At 38.1% G+C, this 20,085-nt stretch overlaps 1 protein-coding gene across 7 annotated transcripts in view; it reads right to left on the bottom strand.

The window, feature by feature from the left end:
• Positions 1 to 20,085, bottom strand: part of NEDD4L (NEDD4 like E3 ubiquitin protein ligase) — a 336,647-nt gene that overhangs the window by 154,192 nt on the left and 162,370 nt on the right. For 3 of the 7 annotated variants that reach the window (XM_024217469.3, XM_024217470.3, XM_024217471.3), the window contains exons 4-5: positions 18,391 to 18,429; positions 14,596 to 14,649 (exon numbers count right to left, since the gene is read on the bottom strand). In XM_024217469.3, the coding sequence (XP_024073237.2) occupies positions 14,596 to 14,649; positions 18,391 to 18,429 (93 nt within the window). Of the gene's footprint in view, positions 1 to 10,237; positions 11,530 to 14,595; positions 14,650 to 18,390; positions 18,430 to 20,085 lie in introns of those variants that run through there. The other 4 variants (XM_024217466.3, XM_024217467.3, XM_024217468.3 and 1 more) reach the window with 2 other exon arrangements.

Genomic DNA, 20,085 nt, shown 5'->3' with positions numbered 1-20,085 from the left:
TGAGTTTTAGCAGTTTGTGGAGCATGGATTGACATACTGCCAATGTCACTAACATACACTTTTTTCATTACTTATGTGTAGGCATCTAGAGGCTACAATAAGCATCTTAACTGAAGAAAAAAAAAAGTCAGCATATTTCAAGTGAACTTATTTAACACCGTACTTTAGAGAGAGATAATCAGGAAAGAATTAAAACAAAACAGGAGATAAACTGCTGACTTTAGAGCAGTCTTTGTGAAATAAATAGCCCCCCCAAAATGACCATTTCTTAAATTTTATATTACTCGGTGCCTTTTATCAAGTGGGTACCCTAGTTTGATATCACAAACTAAGTAACACTGTATAGGTGTACGGATGTCTAGAATGTTCTGTTGATGTATCTATGCTGAAGTCACTCTGACTGGCACCTTCACTGTTAAAATTCTGTGTCATTATTTCCATTATAAACAAAGTACCTTATAAACTCTGTTTTGTTTTTTTACAAAAAGATCACTCTGGGCTGAAACTCAACATACGAATTTTCCAGGCAGAGCAAATGTTTTATTATTGTTATAAAAAGTGATTATTTCCAGCACTCCTAGTCAAGCTTTTATTCTGGTTTCTTTACAGATTAAATGAGGAAAGTCTGGGCTTTCAGGAAAAACAACTTCCAAAAGGGACATCTATCAGAGTGTGGAACAGACTCCAGGAAACTTTGTGGAGGGCTGGGGATAAAGAGCAGACATAGCATTTTCAGTGCTTGAGTCTTTAAATAAATGTATTATAGGAATGATGCTGCCTGATTCTGCAAGACAGAAACCACCTGCAAGGTACTATATGCCCTCAACTCTCGTTGAAATCAGTGAAGTTGCCTCCCTCATGCTCCTTCCCTGGAAAGAGGCATATAACCCAATTTGGGTCCCCTCCCCATGTTCATGTACCAGACAGCCCTCTGCACCCAGAGGGGTTTGTTGGAGGTCAGGTTTGGCTTTAAAGTGACTTACTCCAGTATAGCCTCACAAATAAGCTGCTGGAAGGAAGGAAAGAAAGCAGGATACATTCTATAGATATTTTGACAATTCACTGCTTTGTGCTATTTAAGGCCTTGGACTGTTTTACAAAGACTGGAAAATTTAATACAAGTTTTTAAAAGGAAGCAGCAAAAAACATTCAGCTCTGCTCATCCATAATCACTTTCATCTGCCATTTCAGGGACATCAGGCATGTGACTGCATCTGGATTTGGATTTTTGCAATGAAAACGCTCTCTATATCCTTGTACAATAGGTCAGAGCAATAAACATACATACATACAAAAAGAAAACTATCATCTCTGCCTTCTGTGCAATTTGAATGGAGTGAGGGTTGGTCCTAACCTAGTTCATCTTCCACTCAAGAACAAGTTGGATGAATAAATCATTAAAATTCTCTGAAGTACACCAGAAGCACCATTTGTCTTTAAATCATTTTCTCTATTTGTTCTTCAAATTCCTTCATAGTTTGTATAGACTCTTTCCAGAAGTTGAAAGGGAAGCAGTTAATCCTCTCCCCAGACCAGAAAGACCACCTGAAAAATAGGAGACCTGGGCCAGCTGTATACAATGAAGCGTGCTAGGAAAAGGAAGTGCCATGGGGTGCCTGGGGCAGGCTGGTGAGTGACTCTAGGATTCAGCAAGAAGAGTGAAGTTAAGGGGAAAGTTGGGTTTCCCATCTCAGTGAGTAAACTGGTAAGGTGAGCTTGCTTGAAACAGGTCACCTCTTTACAATGTTAATTGGCTTTCCTCAGCCCAATTTTTCATTTATATTTGGCCTTTAAAGATGCAGTAAACTTACCTTGCAATGCTCTGCAATAAATCACACCAGGTTAGCATCTAAACCCTATCTCAGCATATAGACTCTTTTGGACTTGCCATGGCCTAGAAGAGTCTCATTTAAATGCAAAGTTTATGTTGTGTCTCATTAGTCTCAGCAGGGCTTCATTTATTTGAAAGAGAAAAACCAAAAGAGCGACTCAATAAAATCTTTGCCTGTTAATACTTCCTGCAGCTTTGATCCACCAGAGTAGATAGATTAGTCCCACCTTCAAATCAGGCAGATGATTATCAATAGCATTTTCATTCCTTCCTCCCCTTTCCTCTCAACAATTAACGTGAATAACACAAGCCATAACACAAATATGCGCAGACATTTGTTGCCTACATACTGACGGTTAGATGTCAGCCCTGGTGGGTCCAGGTTACAGGAAGGAATTACCAGGTAAAGAATCCTCTTTTCTGCAGTCTAATGGGATCTAACTTGCATCCCCAGCAATTTTTAGTAGAAGGTTTGGGAAGAAAATGGCTGTTACATTAACAGGACATGCGGGACAGAGATTCAGAAATCCCAAAGCCATTGTGATCATCTAGTCTGACCTCCTGTAGAACACGGGTCACAGAGATTCACCAAAGTAATTCCTGGAGCATACTTTTTAGGGGAAAAAAAATCCAATCTTCATTTAAAAATGGCCAGGAATGGAGAATCTACCATGACCTTGGTAAATTGTTCCAAAGGTGAAGTACCCTCACTGGTAAAAATGTATGCCTTATTTCCAGTCTGAATTTGTCTAGTTTCAACTTCCAGCCAATGAATCATGTTATACCTTTCTCTGCTAGACATTATTAAATATTTGTACTTATAAAACTGTGATCATGTCACCCCATGACCCTCCCCCTTTGTTAAGCTAAATAGATCAAGCTCCTTGAGTCTATCACTATATGACATATTTTCTAATACTTTAATCATGCTTGTGGCTATTCCCTGAACCCTCTCCAAATTTATCAACATCCTCCTTGAACTATGGACACCAAAACTGGACAGAGTATTCCAGCGGCGGTCACACAACTGCCAAATACAGAGATAAAATACCCTCTACTCCTACTCAAGATTCCCCTGTTTATGCATCCAAGGATAGCATTAGCCCTTTTGGCCCCAACATCACACTGGGAGCTCATATTCAGCTGATTATCCTCCACAACCTCTGAGTCTTTTTCAGAGCCACTTCTTCCCAGGATGGAGTCCCCCATCCTGTAAGTAGGACCTACTTTCTTAGTTCCTAAACGAATACATTTAGCTGTTTTAAAACAAATTGTTTGTATGTGCCTAGCTTACCAAATGATCCGGTTTGCCCAGCATCAGTGATCAGTTATCTTCGTTATTCAACACTCCCCCAATGTTTGTGTCATTGGGGAACTTTATCATTGATGATTTTATGTTTTCATCCAGGTCATTGATCAAGATGTTAAACAGCCCAAAGGCAAGAACCAGTCCCTGCAGAACTCCACTGGAAACGCAAGCACTCGATGATGAGTGCGGGCAGGGGACTGGACTCGATGGCCTCTCGAGGTCCCTTCCAGGCCTAGAATCTATGAATCTATGAATCTATGATTCCCCATTTACAATGGCATTCAGACCTATCAGTTAGCCAGCTTTTAAATCTATTTAAGGTGTGCCATGTTAATTTTATATCATTATAATTTAATCAAAATGTTGTGCAATACCAAGTCAAATGCCTTACAGAAGTCTAAGTATATTACATGACAGGAGATATAAGCTTGAAAGATATAAGCATTTTGCCATCAGAGACTCCTGAGCCTTTTCACTGTAGTCTGAAACAACTACAGAATTTGCCTCATTTCCTGTTGTTGCCTGCATTTCTAACCCCTGGGGGGTTAGAGCATTTCAGCCCTCCATATCATAGACATTCTGCTCTACAGTAACATTGGCCAGGTGAAAACACTCTAGCTCTCAACAGCTCATGTGCAGAGTTAGCACAGTGGAGGAGCCTTGAAGCATGGTGCTCCAAGAACACACAACCAAACAGGTAATGAAACAAGCCCACCTTTGCAGTGAGTGAAATTGCTTATTTCCCTTTACAATTAAGACTACATATCAATTAGCACACAGTACATCCCAGTCACAACACACTTTTGACAAATGAGATTGAGGTAATGCCATTTTCTTGGCAGCTTGGTTATAGAAATGGAGGGGTATTCTGTGCAAGAGATTTGCAGTTTATTCCTGGATATAAGCGCTCAAATCTCATTCCCACAACCACTGCAGGGCTGGCATGTGGCTAAAAGCCCTTTACTTTGTTGAATACTGTGTGCAAATACATATTTACAATCATATATGCAGCATACAGTGATATTGTCTTTACATGAACAATTAGCAGCAGTTAGACGCTACTACGCTTCTATGTTAGTAAAACACTCAGCCACCAGTATAATCAAGTTTCACTCTCACCAGTGGCTCCCACCACACTGATTAGTAATGGAATTGACAGCGTGTCCCTGAGGTGGTAGCCAGGATAATAGAAAATTCAAATAAATGACTTCCAGTGTGATCAGGGGAGCAATGAAATCTTCTGGTTCTCCAAGTGGCTTAAAGAAACGCCAGTTTAACTGTCCATCAGTAGTGGCTTTCCATGGGGATTATGGTAACTTGCAGGCAACTCTTATTTAGAAAGCTCAAAAGCTTCAGAAATCCACCAAATGAGCTTCTACACATAAAACCTAAGGCAGCCAATGCTGTAAGAACAAGTAGTAGCAAGTTTGTCTCCAAGAGGTGCAAAAAGCAAAAAAGTTGGGACTCTGGAAAGAGATAGTGAGTCAAAGAATATTAAGAAAACATTTAGAATGTAATACCCCTGTTTTACAAACACACACGCACAAGACAACTTTCAAATGCCATTCTATAAAGCCTGGGGATTCTGGTAACAAGACAACAAACGTAAGAAATCCTCACTGACATTGTAGCCATACAATTCTCAGTTGTCGATTACTCATTTTCTGTAAGTCTGAAGAGCACAAATCTTTACCCTCTCTATACATCCTGATTTCGTAGAATCATAGAAGTGCAGGCACCTCAAGAGGTCATATTGTCCATTCTCCCTCTCTGCGGTGGGGTTAAGTAAAACTAGGCCATATCTGATAGGTATTTGTCCAACCTGTTCTTAAAAACCTCCAATGATAACGATTCCACAACCTGCCTAGGTAACCTGTTCTAGTGTTTAACTGTCCTCACAGTTAGAAAGCTTTTCCTAATATATATCCTGAATTTCCCATCCTGGAAACTAAGATTACTTCTTGTGCTACCCTTAGTGGACAAGAAGAACAATTGATGACGATCCTGTTTATAACAACCTTTTATATATTTGAAGACTTACATCCCTCCTTCAGTCTTCTCTTCCCTAGACTAAACATACCCAGTTCTTTTAAGCTTTCCTCATAGGTTATTTTTCCCAAACCTCTTATTTTTGTTGCTCTCCTCTGAATTCTCTTCAATTTATTCAAGTCTTTCTTGAGCTGTGAGGGCCAAAACTGGAGGCACTGCTGCAGCTGAGGCTTATACATGACACTCCTGTTAATATACCTCAGAAGGACATTTGCTTTTTCAGCAACTGCATCGCATTATTGACTCATTCAATTTGTGATCCACTCTAACCCTCAGATCCTTTTCAGCAGCACTACCACTTAGCCAGTTATTCCACATTTTGTAGTTGTGCATTTGATTTTTCCTTCCTAAGTGAGGTACTTCGCGTTTGTCTTCAGACCAATTATGCTCCAGGTTTGAACATTTTGGGAGGGAGGGATAGCAAAGTGGTTTGAGCATTGGCCTGCTAAACCCAGGGTTGTGAATTCAATCCTTGAGGGGGCCACTTAGGGATCTGGGGCAAAAATCAGTACTTGGTCCTGCTAGTGAAGGCAGGGGGCTGGACTCAATGACCTTTCAAGGTTCCTTCCAGTTCTAGGAGATAGGATATCTCCATTTAAAAAAAAAAACCGGATTCATAATTTGTTCCAGTATCTTTCCAGGTATTTACAGTTATTTGGCTCCAATGGAGAACATTTAAAATGCTTATGTTTGAATATTTTAAGTGGGTAGGAGGCCTTGGAGAGTGCAGCTCAATATACTCCAAGTATAAAACAGATACAAATAAACTAAATAGGAGCGAGACTGTTACAAGAGGGAGTTTGCAGATTGAGCATTAGTTGTCTATGTTCCCATCTTCTGAAAACAAACAACAGAGAAGGGCAGAGGCATTAGGGTAGGGACACTGCACAGTTAGCCCAGGTGATTGGCACCCAGGTCTGAGCACTCAGGTTAGCCTAGCCCAAGTGTGAGCATTGACACAGCAAAGCCCTACCCGTGCTACTGTATCCTCACTTTTCTGCATTTGTCTGTGTGTCTCTGGGGGAATATCCTGTGATTGTGTGTGCTGAGATGCTCTAGCATTCTTTCCCAGTCATTTCTATCAATTGTGGGAGAATCTGAATAGCAGGAAGGCAATGGAAGACTATTAGTATTGGAGTGATTTAGTATTTGTCTGCACCCTCACAGCAAAGGGGTTCCAGCCAAGTATTAAAGCTCAGGCTTTAATTCTGTGCAAGCAAGCACAGGTTCAAAGTGCAAATAAACCCTTGTTTGAGGGTTGTGCATGTGGATGGTAGTGGGGTTTGGGCAAAAACATGTGGAGGCACAGGCTAAGATTACAGTGTAGACATACCATAAGAGAGTATTCTGATGCAGTTATCTGAAAAGAGCAGACATTTTTACAATGAACTAGATAATTTGATCAATTCATTTCTAGTATTTCTTGTGTTTTCATTAATGGCTAATTAGTATATTGGAAATAGGTATTCTTTTAAAAATATAATTTTTAAATAGTAATTAGGAAATCCTATATACAGAAATTACAGTCAAGTGTCAACCACATATAGTAGAAGTATAGTCCAGCTCTCTCTTAAAATATCTATTTACAATGTTTTATTTTTTCATATATACCACCAAGAAAGCCATCAAGGAGGAAGCGAGATTGTATATTTGCACATATTATTATTTTCAGCTCAATCCTGTTTTCTCTGAAGTTAATGTGATTTTTGCCACTGTTTTCAATGGGAACAGGATAGCACCAGGTAAGTATGTGGCAACATACCTTTGCTTGTATAGTACAGATATAGGTGTATAAACACAACCAGAATCTTTATCTGCTTATATCAGAAACTTGTAGAAATTTAGATTTTTAAAAGCAGGTAGTCTCAAATAAATCCATTAAAAAAGCCACCTAAAGAGTAGTTCCAAGCTCATAATTTTCCTACAGCAAAATTTAGACAATTTTCAGTGGGACTTAGTGATTACTGTAATAGTTGGATCTGGTTAGATAGATATTCCTGAGGAAGGAAGAAAAAGAATGAAAGTTCAGTTGTAACAACTGCAGGACTGCATTCCAAAACTCTGGAGGTGTTAGGTCTTCCTTCTCAGTAATTATAATACAATACTGCAATATTTTATTTGTCAAGATAAAAACAAAAATGCAAAGAAATAACAACAAATGCCCACGGGAATACTCAGATATTCTCCAACACCAGCTGCCCCTCACATGGGATTTTTTATGTTCAGTTATCACAGTATTTCTAGCACACATACACAAAAACCCAATAATATAAACACGATCAATAGACCGAATAACTATTGTTTTTAATATGCAGACATACACAGCATGAAAACTTTCACACTGCATATAAAATATCAGAGTAACTCAAAGAATCTACTGAGACTTCCAATACATTTTTTTTAAGTTGGTCATCTGTTCTTATTTTACCTCATATTTCATGATAACTCAATGAAATATATCCTGCCTGCCCAAAAACACTTCTGATTAAAACAGAAGATATTTGAAAGATCATAAACACTTAGTAGCAGTAGGACTGCAGACGCCCGCATGAATGTTTTCACTCAAGATAAATAAGGCTATAGCAGCTGCTGTCTACAGTCCAGGGCCCATGCCCTATATCAATCAAATACACACAAACTAGCTTAACTGGAAGAGTCTAGAAATTATTTTACCCTAAGAGCTTTAACAGGAAAAACTTTTCTCCCCAGTTTAATGAAACAATCATTTCTGCACACGTTTTATCATCATCATGGGACCTATCAAAGCAAACTTGTAAGGAATGAATTAAAAATGACACCCCACTGAAAAACATTGTGTGTGTAGACTAAATAAAGACAATCTTTCATCCTTAAGTTGTTTTCATTGTCCAGCTTTCCTCCACCTAGTAAATGTGCCTAGTAAGCTGCCTCCACCCAGAACATTTCTGGGCTCACTAGAAATAATGTGAAGAAAGTAGGATATATCTTTAAAAAAGTCTTAATTAAGGAAACCTATTTGCAATAAAGATTTTAAATCCTGTTTAGATTGAGTGCCTTTGCAACTGGCAAGGTACACGACTCACTGACTAACTTTATGTGGGGCTAAAACGGATTGCCAAGGGTTCACTCAGTAGCAAGCAGCATAACTGGTTTAGAAAATCTATAAATTTATACCCCAAAACATAAATTTACTGTTTAATGGAGGCCAAGTTCAGGAGAGATATCAGGGATTCTTTTCTCCAGTTAAACAGAAATGGGCACTGTTGCAGGGACAATGAAGTGGGGATGAACAACCTTTTGGGAAGTTACACAAATCTGATTGTGTCCAAATCTTCTTCCACTGTGATTTATGGAAACATTTATATAATATTTACAGTGCTGGAAATGAACCAGGGATAATGAGTGGAAAATGGCAGTTTAGACATAGGACTTGGGTGATGTGGAGTAATGGTTTAAGATGAAGAGCTATGTGCAATCCACTGGATGTTGGGTGAGGGTGTCTAAAGAATATCAACTGTACTTGTAGAAGAGAAGAGACGGGCCTGAACCAAAATTGTGGATGTAAATAATCCCAAACTTTGGAAAAGTTAAAACTGGAGTAAAACTTCACAGTGGCTCTTTTTCTCCCAAAATCCAGGATTCAAACATCCTAAAGTCTTCAGGAAAATCTGTGTCCAGATAAGAAGTTTACACTTCAAGGCCTAACTCTAATGTAAACAAGATAAAAACTTCTCAAAAAAAAATATTTTAAATGAAAGAACAAATCTTTTAACATATTGTTGAGTGTGATAGTGAAATCCAAACAAAAGAACTAGAGGTGTTTTCAGCAGGAATACTCTGAATGTAAAATATTCAAAGGCTGACAGCAAACACATTTAGCAATTTATACAGAAAGGGTGTAATATGGTATATAGCAGAAGAGAAGAATTTTCCCCACAAAGGCTGTGAGGGCTAGTTATTCATGTCCATGTGTTAAAAATGTATACTGACGTGCTAAAAAGAAAGTTATCTTGGAATAACTTTCACAGTTAGTTTTTGCTATAAAAGCTGCAGAGTCATCATATGGTCTTACTGTATTTAGCAGCTGTCTTTCTATACTACATTTCACTGAAAGAGACCACGAGAGAATGAGAACACACACAAGCAATAAAGACCAAAAGCTGATCTTGTGAGTCTGTTTTCACAGCTGGAGATAGGGTACTTACTATTCTATATACAGCATCATTGAGCTTAGAAACTCAAGTGGGCAGTGTTAAATTGCACGGCAAAGCAATTCAAGCAAATGACTCTCCATGCCCCTGTAAGTTTTATCCACGCATGGGCCTATAAAGTATGTTTCAAAAAACATTATAGAACTTCATCTCTCTCTCTCATATTACGTGAGAAATAGGCAGTATAAGAAGATTTTAGATCATCTTTCATACCAAAGCTATATTATAAGATATTGTAAATTATGCCTAAATTGCATTTACAGTAGTTTGATCACATTTCATATGAGACTGAAACGACAAAGTGAAAAGTTTTTATTTTAAAGAAGGTCAAGAGCAAAAGTATTCTTTGAAATAAAACAATTCTCACCACTTGGTACTGAGAAAACAAAATTGGTTTCTTTACCGATTTCTGTCCCCACAAAGTCCTGAACTGCTAGTATATTTAAATTTCATTTTTATATATATTTTAAAATAATATGGAAAGCATTAAAGCATTTGTTTCAAAAATGTAATTCTTTGTACAGCAAGGACTTAGCAAACTCATGAAGAAATAAGAGCAAATAGTAACACTTGGGCTTTCCAATTTGTTAAAACTCTTCAGCTGACGTAACACTGAGTTAAGCAACATGTGAGACATTAGGACTTCAACAAAACATTGCACTGGATGTAATCATCACTGGAAGCAAAACTATTTTAGGTTAGAGTTAGGGATGCTTTACAGATTGTTCCAGAGAAATGTAGATCTTACCAGTATTAATGAGTGAAATTCTTTAGTTACCTAGAATTCAGAAGCTTTTCTATGTTACCATTTACATTTTGCTGGAACACAAGGGGAAGCATTTTCAGCATGTTACTTACTGTGGCACTGGTCACTGTAGGCCCAGAGGTATCAGGGCTGTCTTCATCAGGAACTTGATTTTGTTCTTCAGTACCACGGGTTACAAGAATTCTGAAGTGTTGCTGCCTTGTGTTTTGATCTGGTCTGATTTTAAACAAGCATCCCTGCCCTTGAGGAATCCTCTCTACCGAATTGCTTCTAGATATTTCTGACCCATTTCTGCTATTTCCATGCAGTTCTGAATTCCCTCCGTCTTCTACAAGGCTAATTCGTTCTGGTCGCGGCTGGACAGGGTAGGAAGTACTCCTCTCCAGCCGTATGCGAGGATACCTGACCAATCTATTCCCTTTTGTGCCAGTAAAACCAAAATTATAGTCGCTTTCTGTACCTGGACCACTTGCCTGTGATTGCTGCAACTGGAAAACAAACAACTTTTTTCCTGAATTTGCTGACATGTCTGGCAGATGCTGCAAAGACCAGCGTCTGGGTTCAGAGGCAGGGGCGTTATCCTGAACCTCGGAACCAAAGGGCGATAGCATAACCTGACGCATATCTGCGCTTGAAGCGCGATGCTGAATTCTTACACCACTTATGTTTAACCCTGAAGCCACTTCACTTGCTTCATCTTCTTCGGCAGTCGTTGCAACATCATCATTCTGGTTATTGGAAGGAATTGTACAAAATATTCTGTGATTACAGGAAACAGCTCCATTAAGCCGTTGCCCAGTCTCTTCAGGCATCCTGGGCGGAGAATTCTCTGGGGTTACTTGTGGACTGCTTGAAGAAAAAGAATGGCTGTCAACTGGGCACGTGTAATGCTCCCCGAAGTCTGAGAATTTACATGGAAGAGTCTCCTCAGGAGACTCTGGGGCTCCACACTCATCAGCACAGCCGTTCACAGCTTTGCGCTGAAGAGAGATCTGCATAGATGAGCTCCTTGTTGGACGCACATCAATATTGTTCAGCAGCTGAGGAATAAACATCGATGTGCTTCTTTTTAAGGAGCCCACTTCTTGCAAATCACCGCCACCATAATCCGCTCCATGTCGGGAGAAAGGATGAGGACTGTTTCTTCTTGGCAAAGTGTGGAATGCCATGAAAAAGTCATCTTCTCTCTCTCGGTCTAGGATCTCAGATTCAGGGGCCGTGTTGCTTCGTCCAGAGCCAAAATGAAACCGCAGCCGATGGGCCATGGTTTAACAAAGAGAAGAAAGGGAGAGAGGGAGAACAGCAACAATTCAGGCACTGCCAGAAGTTAAAAAACAAAGACAAACTCCAAGAAAAAGTGTCCCATCTGCCAAACTGTTAGCACTGCAGCACTGATAGCGACAGATAGCAGAAATAGCCCAAGTGGCAAGCAGCATTCCAGGCATGATTGGATAAGAGCAATCAGCGCTCCTACACACTGTGACATAGGGTAGGATGGTTGGAGTCACATGATCTGGTTCCCCCTCTCCACTGCAAGTTAGTTGTGTGTGTGTGGTTTTTTTTTTTTTTTTTTTTTTTTAATACCAGCAAGAGCCTGAAACAGCACCTTCACAGCTGCTCCTTTTCCATCAGAAAAGAGCTGCCCCCGCGGGAGAGGTCTCACAGCTGACTAAGGCAGCAAGCACACTCGGCACTGCTATAAATCTAAGCCACATCACATTCACAGAGCACTTTTGTGCAAAAATGTTAACTGCCACAAAAGCACTTTAAGTGTTAAAAGTTCAAGTGGACTTCACAATGCAGATTGAGAAGAACAAAACTGGTTCAAGTAGACAAATTCAGGCTTCATCTGTCAACCCCCTAATGCTACAGCATTAGACTACCATGGTAGAACATAAATAAATATTAGTCCATGGTTATACTCTAGAATTTTTTCACTGGTTCTTTAAAAGATTAAGTAACAAACTATTCACTCTGGAAAAAATCCACAACTTTCACATTACCACGGTAAACACAGCATAACCTACTCATCCTACATACAGATCCTTTTCTTCCCTTAGAAATTGCAACAAAAAAACCTTACATATGACAAAGACTTCTCAGACAAGGATAGCAGCAGAAATGAACAAGATGGCAGGAGACAGTTTCTTTTTCAGTTTTACCAGGCAGCAAAGACGAGCGAAAACTGAAGAAGTGTATGCATGTAGTTTTGTAATGATTTGACTTAAGCGCCGTACAGAAACACTGCCCAACGCTGGCAGCCTTCCAATGAGAAAGTTAGCAATATTCCCGTCCGATTGCCAGCATGGAGTATAGCTATGCTTGCTAAGAGCCAAAAGATTTCAAAAGAAGAACATATGGGATACAACCAAAAATTAAAGTAAACATCCCAATTCAGCCCTGCCACATTGCAGAATCTCAGTGTTTAAAAAGGGGCTGTCACAGCTGAGGTGCACTGAAGTTTTAGAACATTTTTGCATGAATCAGAAACAACATCCGTTTAAACAAAAAGTTTCTCTACAAAAGAGAGACAAACTAATTCAATTCAACGAGTGGCAACTTGGTCCTATGAAAGCTCCAAAGAATTAGTTTTTTCAACAGCTCTACACTGACTTGTAGGTGTAGGGTCAATACTACATCTAGACATTTAAACCACTGTTTTACAACAGCTTGTTTTCAAATGCAGAAAACAACCAAGTACAAGAGAAATTGAAGCTGGTTTAAACGATAAAACTGCCAAGGGCCAGTACAATCCTCTATTGTTTTAACCGGACTATGAGCCAACAATGAGAAAAACATGGGTATTTGCTACACAGTAACAGCACTGTAGATTGCCTTGTGCAAGCACAGGTGTTAGAATTATTTTAATACACTTTTCAGACAACAGCATGTTTCTGTGCTATTTAAGTAAGCAAGTCTCTCTTTTCTTCTAAGACTAAATTTGCATCCACAGTCTCTGTTGTGGCAAGGATTGGGGGGAACCTACTGCAATCTCGAACAACTCTCTGGTGGTTTAGGAACGAGATGAACAAGCAAGAAAATTATTCTTGGGGCAAATCTTACAAACGTAAGCTTTACAAGTAGGTATTTATTCCCAGCATAAATTGTAACAGAAAACAGACAAACATAGTAAGCTGTTTTGGATCCTAAAAATATAGTCATGCTACAGAAATTAATCTTAGAGTAATCAATTCAATACTCCCTCATTCTAGGCACATAACCTGGAATCCTAATATATATTTAACCATAAGTGCTCTTTTTTAATACATATATTGGCTCAAAATAAAAGGGTGCACAGTTACCACACACTAGTATGAGAGAAGGGAAATTGCCACCTCTCAGATGTCCCTATGTGGTAATGGTTAAAAAATCTCTTTTTAACGACCACCACTATACTGTCACATATTGGTTTGACTGTGCACATCACTACCCTCTGCTGGTTCACATAAAACTCGTTCAAGTTTTCTGATATTATTCCACTCTGCCGGCTGGCCGGCAAAGAGGATAATAAGCTAAAACTAGCAAAAGTTAATCAAGATTCTCCACTAGTTCAAATGGTAGAGGCCTGGGTTTGTGAAACAGATTAAATGCCTCTCAGTATACTGACCACAGAGTCTCCATATATGTTGCCACCCTGCCACGGATTTGTTACTGTACTTCCTCACAACATTACATGAGTGGCCCTCTAGATTTTTTCCCCCCTGAAAAAGGTTACCTACACAGAGTTTATATCTTTTTCCTTGCATTATGTTAACATTTGCTTTGATGGAGCTGAAAGAAAAAAAAACATACCTCTTAATGAGAGATGTTTTTTTTAATTAACAAAAGGATATTCAAACTACCCAAAATATATCTGGCAAATTTTCCCACAATATAGTAAGCAAGTTTGGTAGAGACGTACTGTACTTAACTAATCTGAAGGAACCGAATATTTTGTGCTATAGCGCCACATCCTCTATTATAAAAGTGTTCATAAATATACGGTTAGTGGGTCACACCGTATGCTATTCCACTAATACTGCTTTTTAAAATTTCCTCAAAGTACATTTATAAATTGTGATTATATTGATGTCTTACATCAACTATATCCAAAATCAGACCTTAGAGATTTTTGTTTAGACACCTATTTAATCTTATCAAAAATGGCAAAGAAGTTTTAAAAAAACTAAGTAATTGCATTATGCCTTCCCGAAATGTCCCCACTGCATAAGATAACTTTGGCTCAAGATGAGTGTTATGAATGTTCAGCCAATAAACTAGCCAAATTTCCTGCTTTATATACCTCACTTGACTTTCCTTAGTGTACATATTTACACCACTGAAACAAAATAAACTTTAATTTAAGGTATGCCAAATTTCCAGGAACTAAGATTCAGGAGCTATGTTACTTCCATATTTAGCTGTGTGATTAATAAAACACACACAAAGGGGAATACAGTAGAACACTCACCAATCTGTTTTCGTCAAACACTTCGAACAGGAGTCTATGATTAGTTGGATTTACCTATAAAAAATATATATAGTGTTACTTCATGTTCATTATCTTTATGACATAAACCATTCACGGGTACAATAATTTGCTAAATGACCAATCCAAGGCAATAGGAATAGGGCTGACAGGCCTTGTATAGATCTCTAAGTATATCTAGTGTGTAAATACACATTTATGTCCTAAATGTACACCTAGAAATATTCTGGTGTTCAATATGTTTTTTACTTACAGCTATTAATAGAGCACCTAGTATACTACATCCCTGTTCCTTAAGAAAGCTTCAAAGAGGCAGAGACATTTCATAGATGTCACATGGGGTTATAGGGTCTTTCTTGGTACTGCAACTTCATAGCTCAAGTGTGATGCAGGAAATAGAATTTTTAAAGGATATTCCCCTTTGTTATGGATTCTGAACATGCCATTCAGAATTATGCAGTTCCTCCATTTTTCAATCTCTGCCCAGATCCAGTCAGTCACTGTTCCTAGCCCATTTAACCATGTATACCACTTCAGAAACACTGCTGAGGAGGTGAGAAGGCATACCCTGTGCAAACTTTTCTAAAAGTAGCAGAGAAATGAGTACACCTCCAGGATGTAGTTTCCATGGACAGACATTGAACTACATAGATCCCCTCAAAACAATTAATGATCAAGGAGGCAACGAGGCCACCAATGAATAAGGACACGTTTCTATGGTAGTTAATCCAGGTTAGTACATTTTTCAGGAAAGCTTTTATAAGACAGGTGGCTAAGCCCAGCCCTCTATTTGAGGCAACATAGAGAAGATATTCTGTAACAGGCAGACACTTATGTGGGTTTGTAGACAGGGGGATATCCCCCAAATTGAACTAGTGCAAGGAGCTCTGATCCATCAAATAAGGGAGTGCACACAAGTACTAGTATGTGTATTTCTGGGTAGGATTTTCATGAGTTTTTATAGTGCTGCAGGGGTCCATTTACATGCTCTAAGTAACAAGAGTTCTCATGATCTCACTGTATTTTCATTCCAGGAGGAAGTATAAACTGACCATGAAAAACATCAGTGAAAATCATAAATACAAATATGTGTAGCATAATATCTGGTTTTCTGCAAATCCTGAATGCACAACCATACCACCAAAGGAGGAGCACTTGATTGCATGAGCTCTGTGCCTTCCAAGCTGCTCTGCAACACAGCACTGTGTATAAAAATGCACTGCTTTCCACCTGCCCAGTGTGGAATCAAATCTGAGTTAGTGCTGAATAATGTCTGAAACAGCAGAGAGCCAAGCGTACATCTTTTTCTGGGGATAGCATGTAGCTACACAAAGGCTGAAATTTACACATAGCCATTGCGTGATTAAGAGTAAATCCTGCTAGCGTTTATAGACATTAATGAGATGGAACTGCTGGAGATGCATGAAGGTTATTTTAGGGCAGGTCCACACTAGAAGCACTACATCAAAGCAGCTGCGCCACTGTCCGATGAAGACGCTCTATGCCGATGGGAGCGTGCTCTCCCGTCGGCATAATTATTCCACCTCCGCGAGAGGTGGAAGCGATGTCGGTGGGAGAGTGTTTCCCGTTGACATAGGGCCAGTGTGGACAGCACTTAGTTCGCTTTAACTTCCGTTGCTCGGAGAGGGGTCTATTTCATAGCCCTGAGTGACGCAAGTTAGATCAACTTAAGTGGTAGTATAGACCTGCCATAAGGCTTTGTCTTCACTGACACAAAGTTGTTGTTGTTGTGTTTTTGTTGTTTTATTGGCAGCGAGTTAACTAAGAGGTGATAGTTATCTCATTGTAAAACCTTAAGTGGAGACAAGGCACTTACAGTGTTTACAATGAGGCAAACTAAGGTCAACGCTCTCCTCCCCCACCACCCTGTGACTGACCTCACCTAGTTTACCTTGTGTTGAAAACTTCGGTGCTGTGCCTCCAAGGGACTGCAGTAAATACATAGTGAAGACAAAATACCATAAGGTAAACTAGGTGAGGTCAGTCACAGGGCTGTGAAGGGGAGAATAGTGTTGACCTCACCTAGTTTAACTGGTGGTAAAAACTACCTTTTTTTGTCAGAGAAGATAGAGATAAAGATTGCTTCTTCCCCTCCAGCACATCACTGCAGGGACAGAGGCTGTTGGGTGCCTTGACATTTGGATTCCTTTTAAGTTTATTCTTAACACAATATTTCCTGGGCTTTTACTGCTTTGGTTTTTTGGTAACTGGAACCATATGGTAAATTACTGATGTGTACTCAAAATTATGTTTAGCAAAGTACGTTAACTGGGAATAAATACTAATGATGCAACTGGTAACACCTAGTTCTGACAATGGATAAACATTTTGATTTGCTGCTTGCTTCTAACACATTTTTCTTGTAGCCTTTAACGGGGAATCCCAAGAATCAGAAATGTCAAACTTAATATGTGAAAGTGTAACATGACCAGATGAACGTTCTACTAATGAGAATCTTGCATATAACAAATCTTGTTGTGACTGAAATGGAAAAAGCCGGGGCCAGTCATACTGAGTTTAGTGCCAAGACAATTCCTAGAGATTCTGCATTACTCAAAGAAACAGATTTAAGTGCCTTCTGTACTATATTATAGGAATCAAAATAGCTATCTCTGGGAAGATTGTTTTAGAGATCAAAAAATCTATTAAATTTCACCCTGTAAAAAGCTATTTTAATGGAAATGACATTTTAAAGCATTTATAATCTCCCCAAATTAGATATTAACAAATATTCTCTTGTAAATTACCAAATTAGCACAATGGTCAACAGCTAAAATGCATTTTGACAGGATACTACCATTTTAACAATCCACAATGCCTTTCTCTGTTCTCAAACAGCTGTTCTGAAGATTAAATTTAAACTGTTGAAATTTTACCTAACCTATTCTTGTAAAAACTACAACTGGACAGAAGCTAAGTAACTGCTCCTTGAAAACTCTTTGTAATAATTGAAGATCAGAGATGTTTTTCATGCTAGCTATTTATGTTCCAATAAATATATTACATTTAATTCGGGGTATTTTTTTCATATTGAGCCTATTATTTCACATTTTGTGAATATTTAACGTTTTATGATGAAAATGTCAACTACTACTTATAATAGAAAAGCACTAGATGTTAAGTGCAGTTCTATTAACATTTCTAACATGATTTGACACACGTTTAAAAAGTTACAAGAATAAAATAAATTTGATATTTTCTCTTTGCTTTTATGCTACTTGCCAAAAATTGCACTTTCAATCCTCTTTTTCTATGTTTGCACTTCACTACTTTTGTCATGCTCGCTCAACTTTCAAGATCTTTAACCATGAAACACTTACTTAGTCTCTTTCATCTAGTTATGCTGGGCTATCATATAGCCCTAGGAAGAAATTCTGGTTATTTGCTACTACATTACCAGTTTAATACCACAGCAAACATGATATGCTAAAAATGCATGTTTGAGTGAAGCATATTACATTTTCTATATACATCAACTCAAAGCATGTATAAAAAGAACCATTATCAAATTGTGCAACAAACGTTTCATACATTAAACCATATGGCAAATCCTATGTTTTATTCCATCTTTTAGAACAGATATTAGACAGTAACTACGTCCGTTCAAGTGATTTTTCTTTGAAATACACAAGAAATATTTAAAGGGTAAAATACTAAAAATAATAAGTTTCTTCCCACCCCTTTACAATGTGGTGTGTTTAATTTTACTAATCTACTTGTAGTTAAACAATTTATTACAAGTAAAGAAAAACTTACTCTAAAATAAAATTCTTCATTCCATTTTGGATTCAGTGTCTGTAAAAGAAATTAAATTTTTTTATGCAAACATTATTATTAAAATCTTAAAGTCTATTGAGGCTGTCAGTATATCTGCAGTCACTTACAAGTGCATGCATGTGACAATCTCTGTTAAAAGTCAATTAAAAACAACCCTAATATTTCATAGCAACAACCACCAAGAATAAAAACATTGCTGTCAAATGATTTAAAACTCATCTACCAAGCAAACTGAGCGTGGGAGGGTATTTTCAGCCGGATGATCCAGAAATAGATGTTAACTATAAATAGGAATCTATCAGTAGAAGGGAAATGATTGAGGACCTCTGCAGAGAGATCGTAATGAAGACTAATTTTAATGAAATGTTTTATAATATAAACCAAAGTAAGAAAAATGACCAGTTTTTAAATACAAGGATGAGTTTAGTTCTCCAAAGAAAGTTATAGCTCTAGACTGCAAAAAGGTAACATTTGTTTTCGTTGAATTTGCTTAGGGCTTTTTCCCCCCAGTTTCCCAAATAAAGGCTATGGAGCACCACAATTTTGTATTAATGATTTGAGTAGAATATGCACTTATCTTACAACCTAAAAGGAGACCAAATATAAGATTATCAAGATGAACAGATTAGTAATAAGAATATTAGCAATATGTGTAATTCAGTTTTTGAAAAAGAATAATCAAATGCCCATTCAGATCATTTTAATGTCAAATGATTTCCCCTCCCACACACATACATGCACCCTTGCCCCCTGTCTCTCTCCACCCTAATTATTGATCATCCCTGCTCCATACAGCTCAGAATTGGGGACAGAACGTTAATTCTCCCAAAAAGCCAAACACAGACCTAACGCTATATAACATTGTGCTACGAGACCACAAGCCGCCTTTAAACACAGGCTCAACACCAAGTATCAAAGCATACTAAACAATCCTATGTCTCAGCACATTTCAAGGAAAACTGCAGTGATTTGTTTTATTGCCTTGGGAAATACTTGTTTTTCAGTTTCCTAAGTCTACCATGCCATTTTTTCAAACAAGTTAAAGAAATACCTGTCACTGTTTCAATATTTCCATTGTCGTGAGGGACAACAATCCCACTCAAAGTGAGGGCTTTTGTTCTAATTGGCAGAGGGAAGTGAGGTCTTGCACTTAACTCAATGGTATTTCTCTTTCTGTATGTAATGCAATAGCTTCTGAATGCTTTATCCACTCAATTCCAAAATTTCAGGGAATGTTCTAAGCATCAGTGGGCAGAATCCTAATGGTTTTGGTGAAAACTGGAAAAGCCCTAACTGTTCTCACTTTCAGGTGACATTGTAAATAAGAAGCAGGCAGCATTATCTCACGTAAATGTAAAAAATGTGTTTGTCTCAGTGATTGCCTGCACAAGAATTGGGACTCAGTGGAATTGTAGGCTCTAAAGTTTTACACTGTTTTATTTTTGAATGCGGCTATTTTATGCACATAACTCTACATTTGTAAGTTCAACTTACATGATAAAGAGATTGCATTACAGTACTTGTATTAAGTGAATTGAAAAATACTCTTATTTTTACAGTGCAAATATTTATAATAAAAATAAATATAAAGTGAGCACTGTACACTTTGTATTCGGTGTTGTAATTGAAATCAATATATTTGAAAATGTGGAAAACATCCAAAAATATTTATAT

Source organism: Terrapene carolina, unplaced genomic scaffold (assembly GCF_002925995.2).
Source record: "Terrapene carolina triunguis isolate 2854851 unplaced genomic scaffold, T_m_triunguis-2.0 Scaffold69, whole genome shotgun sequence".
In the NCBI taxonomy this organism is placed as follows: Eukaryota; Metazoa; Chordata; order Testudines; family Emydidae; genus Terrapene; species Terrapene triunguis.
Note: the sequence above shows the minus strand (reverse complement) of the source record. Positions and strands in the feature narration are given on the sequence as shown.